We start from the raw sequence: 12,348 nt of genomic DNA on the forward strand, positions 1-12,348 counted from the left end.
AAACTTGCAACTTCCCTTTAGAAACAAACAAAAAAGAAAGAAAGTTTTTTTTGTTAATTAAGGTGTTTATTTCCAAAAGAGGTGGTCCTTCTCCTTTATTCAGTGCTGGTGAGGCCACACAGAGACTAGAGCATCTCTAATATAAGGAAAGGCTAAGAGAGCTAGGACTTTTCAGCCTGGAGAAGAGAAGGTTCAGTGGGATCTTATCCCTGATGCAGGGGGTAGAGAAGATGGAACCAGGCTCTTTTCAGTGGTGTCCAGTGACAGGACAGAAATCAATTAGCACAAACTGAAATACAAAAAAAAAAAACATTTAAACAAAATAAAAACACTTTTTATTGTATTGTGGTTAAACATTGGCACAGGTTGACAAGAGATAATGAGGAGTTTCCATCCTTTGAAAGATTTAAAACATGAGAGTCCTGAGTAATCTGCTGTATCTGACCCTGCTTTCGTCAGATGGGATCAGACTAGATAATTTTCAGAGGTTCCTTCCCACCTTAACCATTCTGTGATTCTATGATCATTTTTGCCCAATAAATAAGTCTACAGTGAAAATTTCCTGGCTTTTGCACTTTGCTTCTGTGGAACTCAGGATATGTTTTTTTCTGGCTGCACAATGTTGTGGTTGACACTATTTATAGACTTGTACATGTCTTCAGGTTGGAAGAAACCTCTAGCAGTCAGGTCCAACACGATGCTCAAGGCAAGGCCAACATCAAAGCTAGATCAGGTTACATATGGTCCTCTCCAGGCCAGTTATGAACACCTTCAGGAATGGAGTTTTCCCCACCTCGATTGGCTGCTGTCCCTGTGCTTGATGATCCCCATGATAAAAATATTTTCCTAATACTTCAGTGGAATTTTCCATGTTGCATTTTGTGTCCATTGGCCTTCATCCTTTCATTGTGTGGCTCTCAGAAAACTGTGGTTCCATTTTCTTTCCAATCCCACTGAAGGTCATTTCAATCCAACAGCCAAGCCTTCCCTCCTCAAGGCTGGACAAGCCCAGTGCTCAGCCCCTCCTTGTATGTCTTGCACACCAGCCCCCTAATCACTGCGGTTACCTCTCTTTGATCCACTGTAGCTTCCCTTGTACTGGAGGGTCAATGGTACACCATGTGCAGGCTCACCTGTGCTGAAGAAGTACACCACTGAGCTCCTTGACAGTGTCCTTGTTTGTGCCTGACCTACATTGCCACAAGTACATGCTCCTTTGGTGTGAGCCATATGAAGGCTTCCCAAGCTTGACTTCTGCTGGTTAGGCTGTGTTTGGAGCTGGGTGTCACAGCTGGCACAGAGGAGTTATGGCAACCATTTGCACCCGAGGACCTAGCCCTCAGGCTGTTGCCATAGCTCTCGAATCTTGACATCCTGCTGTGGACACCACAATTCTTGCACTCAGCTATGATTCTGCCACTCTTCTGCTCCGAGTGCTCATTCCCGTGATAGACATACTTTTCACTGAGCGTTGCAGCACAAGTCCTGCCAGAGTGTTTCCTGCTTCATGGGACACAGAAGCATGATGAGAAAGGCAGAAACATTACAAGGGATGGCTTTGTTTTAAAATGTTACCAGTTAAGGACCCTCAGGCACACTGGCAGCTCTGCAGGGGTGCGATTTTTTAGACATCCATGGATGCCAGCAGAGCTGGGCTGCTGCAGCATTGACCTCATTCCCTTCTGCATTTACCTCATTCTCTTCTGGCAGAGGAAGACAGATATTCACATGAATAACATCTATCTGCCTGACTATAAAAAAGGACATGGGTTTTGGAGACGGAAAACTATACAGCTTCTTGTAGGGAGGAACCACAAGAAGCATTTTACATTGTTCAGTGGGTTGGGTTACCTCCCGCGAAGGCCTTCAATTATCTTTCCAAGTGACACCCGATGATTCCTTCATCACCAAAGAGCTCTTCTTTTCGCCTGTTAGGTCCACATGCTGGGCTCTGGCTGCCTCCAAAAGCCCTTGGCATTTCTCATATGCTGGTGATTGTTCCTGCTGCCTTTGAGGCAGAAATCCCAGTTCTCACAAAAATATGGTACAGTGCTGAGAGATTGGCATCTGGAACTGACCAGGGCCAGACAATGCTTCAAGCAACTTCTTTGCCTGTATTTTCCTCCCCACCTCCTCCCCTGTTGTGTTTTACTCCCTTTCTTTTCCAGCTCTGTACAGTTCCCCACTGGGCAGGGTCCTGGTGTCCCTCCACCCCAGAGAGACTTGGACCAGAGGCAATGAAGCCACAAGCTGCGTGGATTTTCTCTCTGTGGGGACCCTCCCTTTCCTCCATCCCATTCCCTCAAGGATCACTCCAACAAGAAGGCAGGGTTGTTGCAACGCCCCTCAGAGCCTCTGAAAGGACACGCCATTCTCCAAGCTGGCGCCAAAGGCTTGGAGACCAGATGCAGATGTGGCATTGCCAGAGAAGTGGGCATGGGAGGAGAGCTGACGGAGGAAAGACCCATTCCTCTCCCATTAACACCATCTGGAGCTGTATAATGTTTTCTGGCACACAGGGCAGTCACAAAGCTGTACAGCTGTTTTGATGGCGATAGGGTTTACCTCCAAGAGGGCATGCTGGTTCTCCTACAGTGGCACAGCAGGACACTGTCACAGGTCAGGGCACTGCCAGGCCCTTGGAGAGAAGACCTGGATGGGAAGCGTCACTCCTGACACTCATGGCTTTAGTTGCCTCTTTAATCCCACCACCTCTTAGATAAACAAAAAGCAAAAATAGTGTATTCTCTTCAGGAAACTACCTACTATTTTGATACAGTGTTACCCTGCACATGGAGCAAAGGATGCAAATGTGTTCATCAGATCACCTCACACAGCACAGATGACTTACCCAGACCTCACAGCGAAGGGAACAGGCTGCATACCACTGCATTTTCTGAATTTCTGTTGTGTCCTACTGCCAACTGCCCTGGCTGGTTTAGCCTCAGAAAAGATTTACACTGGAGGGGAACAATGCACAGTGCCCTCCACCCCTGTGCCTAGCACCCTCCTGCAAAAAAACCCAATGGCCTCAGTTTTTGACCCATGATGACATTCCTGAATGGGACTGTACCAACACAAGGGTATTTCCAGCAGGAAATGGAGGGAACCACATTTCTGCAGAAGAACAAATCAAAACCCACCTGTGGTCAGTCTCTGGAGGTGAAATGCAGAATGCATTGGCTGTGGGGAGGGAGGACCCATGTTTAAGCAGTAGTCCAAACCATGAGTAGTGAAACCAGGTCCTGCTCTTCAGAGTCAGTGGTCCAAGTACCACTCACATGTGCTAAAGACTGGGGTTGGACCAAAGCACAACTTTGATTCAATAAAAGAAAAAAACCTACACATTTTATTACTGGATGCCTCCTCTACAATAATAAAAAAGTCAGTGAATAATTTAGGTTAGAATGGATTTCTGGAGTGCCCACATTCAATCTGCTGTCCACAAGGACCCCTAAGTCCTCTTCTGCAAAGCTCCTCCCTGGATAATCAGTCACCCCAGCTTGCACTGCTGCAAGAGGGTATTCCATCCCATATGTGGGACTTCTCACTTCCTTCTGCTGAATTGCATGCATCTCCTGACAGCTCATTTCTCCAGCCTGTAAATGACCCTCTCATCAGCAGCTCTGCCCTCCAGCACATCAACCGTTCAGTTTAGTACCAGCTGTAACCTTGCTGATAGTGTACTCTGTCCAGGCACTCCATCCCATTGTCCAGGTCATTAGACAGTATTTACCCCAGTATTGGTCCCTGGGGGTGGCACTTGCAACCAGCTTGTCATTTAGACTTTGCACTATTTTTGATCCCAGCACTCTGAGCCTCACAACACAGCTCATTTTAAATCCACTTTAAAGACCAGCTATTCCAAGTGGTACCCCAACAGCCTGGCTACAAGACACAGTGTGAGACTGTGCCAAGCACCTTACAAAAGCAGAAGTCAGTGACATCCACTCTCCTTCCCTTGTGCACAGAACCTGTAATCTCGACAAAGATTATAATCAGGCTGGTCAGGCATGATTCACCCTCAGTAACTCCACACTAACCACCATCGAAAAGGAACAACACACTCACATGCTTCCAGTCCCTTAAAAAGAGGGGACACTTTTCTCACGGAAAAATTTTTGAAACCTAACAATGTGTCATTTTGTCAGATTACTTGACACAGATGACCAGAAAGGATGAAATAGAAATGGAATTGTGTATCATAGGTTTATTAGGGGGGGAAAATTATACTTTAAGACCGTTATTTGGTACTGAACTGAAGCAAAAGTATGCAAGAACAATTAAAATGTTAAAACCCAAAGCACCATGAAAAATAAAATGCTCTTTTAATCACTTCAGTTCCTTTTTTTGTCCCTGTACAATTTACAGTAACTACAGGAAGCAATTGAAAAGGTGTCAATCTACACTACAAGTAAGCTGGAATGGGAGGGAGATGGACCAGAGACCAGATCTGACCCCCAGGTGTGCTACTGCTCTCCCAGGCTGTCAGAATGGTGGAGTCTTATTAACATGAGCAAAAGCTGTTCAGAAGTTACCATGAAACAGTAAGACACTGAAATTTACTGAGTAAACCATTAATGCTAGATTGCCCAGAAGAACTACTAAAATCCTATGTTATTGCAAGCTTCCAAATGCCTGCTAAAAAAATAATCATTATACCTTTCATCCATGTGAGTTTTTGCTTTCTGATCTGAATGGAAAAGATTTCAGTAGTATTTTAAATGAACTGCATCCCAACTTGTCCCCAGGATAGATCAAAGTCAATGGAGTTTCCCACTAGTTGACTCCTGTATTGGTGGCCTGGGCTTCTTTTTGGAGGGCAAGTAAGTTAAAAACAAGTTTCTAATTTGCAAGTTACTCATCCCACACCTCGGCACAGTCAAGTGAAAGATACTGACAAGGAATAAATAACATACTAACAAGATGAGACTGAAGAAGAGTAGTAGTAAAAAGTTTTAAATAGCAAAGGATATAAAGTTTAACTCATGCTGATAAACTGCTGAATACGTGCTTTTGCTGGACTATACAGTGCCACTCTAACATAGATAGAGGAGTAGATTCCCATTGAATGTCCAGTCCAAAGGTTGCCAAGGAAGTAGGACACAGGTCTTTGAACAATAATTAAAAAGTTAGATCAACAGTATGCACAAGAAGAATACACATCTTTCCTTGGTTAATATATTGTGCATAGCAATATCTCAAAGAATTAACAGCACCTTTTACATAAAAATTCCAAACATATTTATCTAGTGAACAAGAAAAACTCAGCATCTCTAAGCAGTACCTCTGCAGATGTACAGTACTGTATTTATATAGATATAGATATATATATCTCAAAGTGAATTTACACTGTGACCTGGTGATTAGTCCAGCAGTGGAGAAACCCACAGCGTAAGTCTTCAGGAGAATATATTGCCTTTGGTGGGTGGCCTGTTAGTTGGCACAATTGCATAGGGGAGCCCCAGTGGGCAGCAAAGGACAGTTTAGCATCCCATTAAGCAAGCACAGCATGCTTAGGTCGTTCCTGCAAGATCTAAGAAAATTCCAAATTTTCATGGCTAATGCAGTTCTAGTTTTCACAGGCCGCGCACATTGCGGCTGCCTCTCCGTGCCTTAAAGACCGAGAGGAGGAAGGTAAGGACCCCAAACTTATATCGTGTCCCTGCTTCCAAGCAGAAATCAAGCAGCACCACAGATTTAAGCTGGTAAAGTGGGGACCATGCTCGGCTTCACGGGGGTTTCTTGAGCAGCTAGTCCTCACAGGCTCTCCTTGTTTCTCTCTTGCCTTTTTCTTTTCCAAATCAGTTGCTCACAGTCCTCTGGTGGAAACCATTAGAAAAGCATGGTCTGCCTAAGGCAGGAATGCAGACTGCTACCATTTCCCTGGGATAGGCACACCACACTCATACCAGCCCACATAGTAGTAGGGTGTTGTGTATCCGATGCGTCCAAAAGATACAGGCTCCTGGCGGTACTGCCGGTAATACCCTGTCAGGAGAAAAATGTCAGTCTGCATTTTAAAACAGAGACATGGTAATTTAGCAAAAGTAAGAGACAGTGAGAGTCAATCCTACAGTCCAAACGAAAATGTAGAAACTGCCTGGTAGGCAGTTTTGTCAAAAGGGTATTTGCTAGCCCTGTCACTTGGTCTAGATATTTCCTGAATTATTTAACTCTGGCCCTTTATACTTCTTGTAGTTTTGTTTGGTTTTACTGTTCAAAATCTCTTGAACTATTGAGTAATGCTGTGGTCTGCCAAAGTGCTTCTGCATCTCACCCCAAAAGGCAGCTATATTTCAACTGTATTTAACAGGTCTGCAAGTAGGTTTAAATATATGAAGGACTCTGGGGCAAAAGATACCATCAAATCGTATTATCTCATGGGACTCAAGAGACTCTTGACACAGATCAGCTTTTCCCAAACAAAACAGGTAAAATTTAATGCAGTAAATATGGAGTTAAGCCATTTCGCCCCCATTTTCTTCATCTGCAGCAAGAATGTGGCTGCTTAAAGCATTATGAGAGGTGCAGCATTCTTCTCTGCATAGCTTGTGCACTGGAACTTGTGAAACACTCCTGTCTTGTGCCAATAGTAATACACATCTGTATTAATCATCCCTCTTTTGAACTGAGAAATGCAGTATGTCCCAGTGGCATATAAATATCAGTGACTATTCTGTTTCTTCCTGTTAACGCCCCCATGAAAAGATTATCAACAAATAATTTAACATAGGAACCATTAAAGCCAACTGAAAAATTTATACCAATAGACTTACTGAAAAGATTGGCTGACTTTCATGATTGGGTTCATTTTGTGAAGAAAGCCCTCACCTACTTGGTGATTTGAGCTGAGAAGTTTACCCAGAGGAACTTCTTCAAGGTGAGAATTTTCACTCAGAGGAAGACATCTACCAGGCCAGAATAAAAGTTGTGCACTCCGACCCTAAGTCACTAACATGACACGTACTCCTATGTGTTTTGCATTGAATGAACTGGTCAGAAACCATTTGCAAAAAACATATTTGAAAAGATGTAGATGGTCATTTGTGGCATGTGGAAGAGTTTTTGCACCTTGATTCAATGAGACAGGTCTTGTAATTAGGAAAAAGATTTCCCAGACCTATACAACTGTTATCTTTTTGGTTTTGCATTTAGTTCCTGTAAATTATTTACATTATATGCCCACCCCTCTCTCTCTCTTACTTACTTCCTCCCTCCCTCTCTTCTCTCTTTCTTCTCTCTCTCTTCTCTCAACACCCACAATTCCTCCTGGGGTTTTCATGACCTGTTCAGAATAGGCCTCAGTACAAGATCACCTCATGGCCTACTGCAGCAGTGGAACTCCTCCAAGAACTACCAGCAGCTGTGGGCAAAGAGCCCCACTCTGTGCTCTCCCTTAATCTTACAGATGAGATGACAGGCACTTGGGCAGGATCCCACTCTCCCATTGCTGTACCTCGGATGGTGGGCAGGGCTTCAATGTATGACTGAGGTCCCGTTCTTCCGTCCAGGTGTGAATCCACAAACTGGCAGTGGTCCTCACCCCTTCCCCAGCTATCCCCAATGCTGTAGAAGGTGTCTGAAGGGTGATACAGACAGATGATTTGACTCAGCATTACTTTTCTTTGGAATGCTCTTTACCACCAGGAAAATAGATGTGGGAGAAAGCAGAACTATTATAGTGACAAAAGCAGGATTAACAATGAGCAAACATTGGATGGGAAGAGGGAGAATGCTACATTTACAGTATGGAAGGAGAAATTATGGAAAAGAGAAATGGGTTACAGCTCAGTAAGGGATAGTCCTCGTTTTGAAATTCCATGGACACTGCAGGACAGGTGACAGGTGGAGGGAATTTCAGTATATCATGAGAGGGTAAAAATTACTGTGTGTGTCAACACCATTGGTTTGATTGCAGTCTCTAAACCTGTGGAGCTCTCTTTCTTTAACAGATGGGGTAGATCCTGCCATCCTGTTTGTCTTACTGCATATTCAAACACCGTCTTTAAACTATACCAATGCACTACAATAATAATAACAACGTATTAGCATAATCTGAAAAGCCATTGAGATAATCCCAGTATCAGATCAACAATATGGAATTTTTTCTTCATTGCATCACAGCAAATACACCCATATAATAGCTACTGTTAACTCTTAGGAATTCTGCCCACCCAGTCACTGTAATACCAGTCTTTCCTCCACCATTCCCCACTGGGATCTGCCCTGGGGCTCTCTAGGGTGTATTGCTCTGTCTGACCACGGGCAGCTGGGGCTCACCTGCCCATGGAGCAAGCATGGGACTTCTCCAAGCATTAGACCTTTTCCAGAGAAGGACTCCCAGACAACTGCCACACAATTCTTTCACAGATGAGGTGAAGAAAGCAAGAAGGTGGAGATGACAAGTAACCATAGATCAGGCTATTTATCTTGGTGCCTACCTTTCAGGTCATCACTGAGGTAAATCTTGTACCTTAAGGAGTTGCAAAGAACCACTCCTACAAACTTGCGGTACCAAGTTCGTTTCACGTACTGCTTGCCACTGCAGTCTGAATAGGTGGGGTCGTATTTAAAAGTGAATGGGATCCAAATAGGCTCACCACCTTGGAGAAAAAAACATTTCAGTATTAAGGACAGACTTTAGCATTTCAGTCTGAGTTCTGCCAAGGTTAACATCTGGTAATATGCTTTACAAGAGATGCTGCAGCAGATTAATACATGTCTTCTCTATACCCAGAAATACAAGTTCAAGAACAAATATTTTAAAAATACATTAAAAAGCAACTTCATTAAAGTAGAAAAAAATAACTGGTAAATTGTAAAAAAACCAAAATAAATATAATTAAATGTAAAATTAAAACTATGACTGCATGTGCTGAACCACAGTTTTAAAGTAAACAAATAACCTCATTGTTTTTAGTAAGCCATCTTCTCTACCCAATGATACTCTGTTTTATTTTCTAAACAGAACCTGATCTTAGGCCTGACAGTAACTCTGTCTAAATACAGTCACTTGTATTTTAGAACTACGTACAGAACTTAATCTTCTTTTCTAGAGAACAGATGTTAAAAATTCTGCAGAAACAGCCTGTGGCGTGAACTGAAGTCTATTCTTGCTATTTTGTTAAAAAGATAAATCAGAAACATAGTCTTCTGTTTTGTTTTCTCACATTACACCAAAATAGGTAAGGTTTCAATAAAAGACATGTGAGACCCTTCCCAGGGAACTCTGTCCAGAGCACTGCTGCAGAGAAGACTTCTTAACCATATCACAAAAGTCTAAATATTCCTACTGGCTTGCCTAAATGTTAGCTTCATACTAAGATACTATAACTTCTTTTGAAATTGCTGTTGCAGTAATGTATATAGAATTACACTAAAAGCTTCCAGTGTGATAATGGGTTTTGTTTTTTTTTCCTAGCTACAGCACAAAGCCCTGGTTTTTCTGTGCTATTCTGAGGTGGTTTACAAATGAGATTGAATATTTTTTCTGTTATTCATTCCTCCTCCCTGTCACTAGGCACATGGACCAAATCCTGCAAACACCTGCATGTGAGAAGCAATCACTGATCAGCAGTCCTCAGAACTCCACAAATATGGACACAAATGTAACTAGATTGACTTTACACAGTAAGTCACACAGTGAAAGGATTGCAGGATTTTGGCCATAGCTTTCTCTTTAGAATAAAGCAATTTTCTGGAATCCAATTTTAATGTTATGAATAGCCTGCTTTTGTTTGTTTGTTTTGTTTGCCCACTGCCAAAAAATCCTAAAGGATAAACTTAGTACGGCCTCCAAGAGCTGCACTGGATGTTCAGAAGTTCTTCATTTCCACAGGTTCCAGAGCTCTGACACCTCTTTTTGGTCTGTCTTATCTCTACTACTGCAGCTACACAAAAATATTTTATCTTTTTCCAGTCAAAGCAGAAACTACAAGTGGAAAAGCCAACACCTTCCCAGATCTCCTTTCCATAAACAGACCCACAAAACAATTAACAGTATTAAACCTAAAGGTGACTGGTGACATGAGAAGGCCACTGATCCCAGAGGCCTCCCATGCTGACTGCCAGAGAGACAGCATGCTCTGCACTGTCTGTGCATCATCTGAGAGGACATGGAAAAAACAGACTAACAAGCTTAATAAAATAGAGAAGGGAGGGAGACACTGGACATTGTCTTCACAAATAATGTAGTAAAAAAGACCCAGAACTAATCATCTGAACTGCTTAGGAAAGCTGACAGAACGTAATAACCTTGAGGTCCTTTTTCCTGCATCTCTTCTGAAAGCACGTGCTGCCTGGGATTACCCTACCACTGAACATGTTAGTAACGTTGGTCCTTGCACAAGGAAACTGGCTCATCTGTTAAGGGGCTGAGCTGGCTTATTGCAAACTTGGAGATTCAAAGCAAACTCAGTAAGTTAATGGGTTATCATTCAGGTCAGTAACAATTTTTTTATTGGGTCAAAGATGGGTCAAAATCAAGTGCTTAATCTAACGTTTCTTTACAGGGTTTATTTTCAAAGACCAGAATATGGGGTCCTAAGACAGAAAATATTTTATGAATTTGCACAATGAATTACTTCCCATTCCTGCTTAAAACTGTATCCCAAACTGCCCATTATTTTGCTTCTAACACCTGTTGTATCTGTTTTGCACAGGTTTTATGCATTTCATGAAATAAACAGCAGAATAAGACTTACCAGGTGGTCTGACAATGAGAAGGGGATTGTCTAGAAGAATGAAACAAATATAAAAATTAGTATTTTGTTCTAAACCTTGTTTTATAATATGAAAGACAGTGTCACTCAATAAATTGTCAGGGGCAGAGTAACTGCCTTTTCCTACACTACAAATATGGGATTTGGATGTCTCATCAATTTGCAGAACTAGGAAGTATTTGTTATTCCACTGTTTTTCTCAGTTGAAGAAATTTGCTGCAGGATTGTATACTTATTCTGATTCTTTAAAAATTCTACTGAGAATAGTGCCAAAGTTCAATGCCAGATTTCCTCCCCTCGGAAAGTCCTCAGAGCAGGACAAGTTCACTGCAGGCTTCTGAATATATACCATAAGTTACACCTGCAGGCATAACTTCCAAAGGGATACATAGCATACCTCTTGTATGCAAATCTCAGTTATCTGTCATGTTTAACACAGCTATTTAGTGTTGTTCATAAATGTGGGGAAATTATTTATTTATTTTTTACCTAGCCCTTATTTTACATAAAATACTTGAAGAAAAATCATGGTGCTTATCTACTGAAACAGAAAAAAATTCTGAAGAGTTCTTACAGTTGATGAAATAGAATTATTCTGGTTTCTTCAAGTGTGTTACCAGGCCTGAGACAGAACATTTTCAATAAGGTACCTGATCCTCTTGATGAGGATTTTTAATTGAATATCCCTATCAGCTCAAACCTTTCCATTGCTCCAGAAAAGCATTCTGAACTAGCAACTTCTGTCTCTTCTGACCTACTCCATCCCTGTAACTCTACCATCTGGCTTTAGATTCAGCGACTGCTTTTGTATTTGTGCCAGCTGGGAACCCACCTTTGGGCACATGACAGGTGAAATATCAGTGCTGCAAATGAAACTCTAAATGTGGTGGATTTAACCTGTTAAATAATGTTCACAGGGTAGCTGATTTTGGGTGGGAAAAGGAGGCACTCAGGCCCATATACTAGCAGCCAGCTAATCCACAAAACTCCCTGCTAGACAGAGCATGCTGTATTTGTCCTACGTTAAATATTGTGCTTGGATTTATATTTTAACTTCTTACTCCTTTAAAAAAAAATCTGAATATGTTATGCAGGACCATTTACTTATCTTGCACTTTTATCTCCCTTCTGTGAAGACTTACTTCCCCAGTTCTTAATGGCACTTCTGAAGCAAACACTACAGGGTGAAGTCAAATGAGCAAAGGCAGAAACTGTGTAAACTCCACATTGTCAAAATGGCAAAATTTGCAAGAGACAGGAGACCTTTTGCTCAAGCAAAGACTAAATAATTTGCCTTTTATTGTTCAGTGGAGTCATTGGTTTCTGGCTCATTGAAAGAAGAAGAAATGGGTAAAAATAGCTCATTTAATGTCCTATTTTTAGAAGGGGGTGTTGCTCTTGAACACACTATTTGCCCTGTGAAAGAGCAGCATGCCATGTCAAAAAAAGAACGGAGAACTTTGCTCCTTTGATGGAACAATTGTTCCCTGTGTTTCTTCCAGACACAACTGCTTCCAACTACTCAGCTGTTCACCATTAGGAAGCTAATTTACTAAATGTTTGGTCAATCTATTAAAGACATTGAACTTCTAATTGCTTCTGTATTGTTGAACATTAGTAGTCT

General features: G+C 41.9%; 1 protein-coding gene across 2 annotated transcripts in view; it reads right to left on the bottom strand.

Annotated features, from left to right (window-relative positions):
- Nucleotides 1-4,307: 4,307 nt before the first annotated feature.
- The window catches only part of FNDC1 (fibronectin type III domain containing 1), a 45,477-nt gene continuing 37,436 nt past the window's right edge, over nt 4,308-12,348 (bottom strand). For both annotated transcript variants that reach the window (XM_051615518.1, XM_051615519.1), the window contains exons 16-19: nt 10,707-10,736; nt 8,445-8,606; nt 7,460-7,582; nt 4,308-5,991 (exon numbers count right to left, since the gene is read on the bottom strand). In XM_051615518.1, the coding sequence (XP_051471478.1) occupies nt 5,876-5,991; nt 7,460-7,582; nt 8,445-8,606; nt 10,707-10,736 (431 nt within the window). In that variant the 3' untranslated portion in view covers nt 4,308-5,875. The remainder of the gene's footprint in view (nt 5,992-7,459; nt 7,583-8,444; nt 8,607-10,706; nt 10,737-12,348) is intronic.

The sequence above is a fragment of the Apus apus genome, chromosome 3 (assembly GCF_020740795.1).
Source record: "Apus apus isolate bApuApu2 chromosome 3, bApuApu2.pri.cur, whole genome shotgun sequence".
NCBI classification, from domain to species: Eukaryota; Metazoa; Chordata; class Aves; order Apodiformes; family Apodidae; genus Apus; species Apus apus.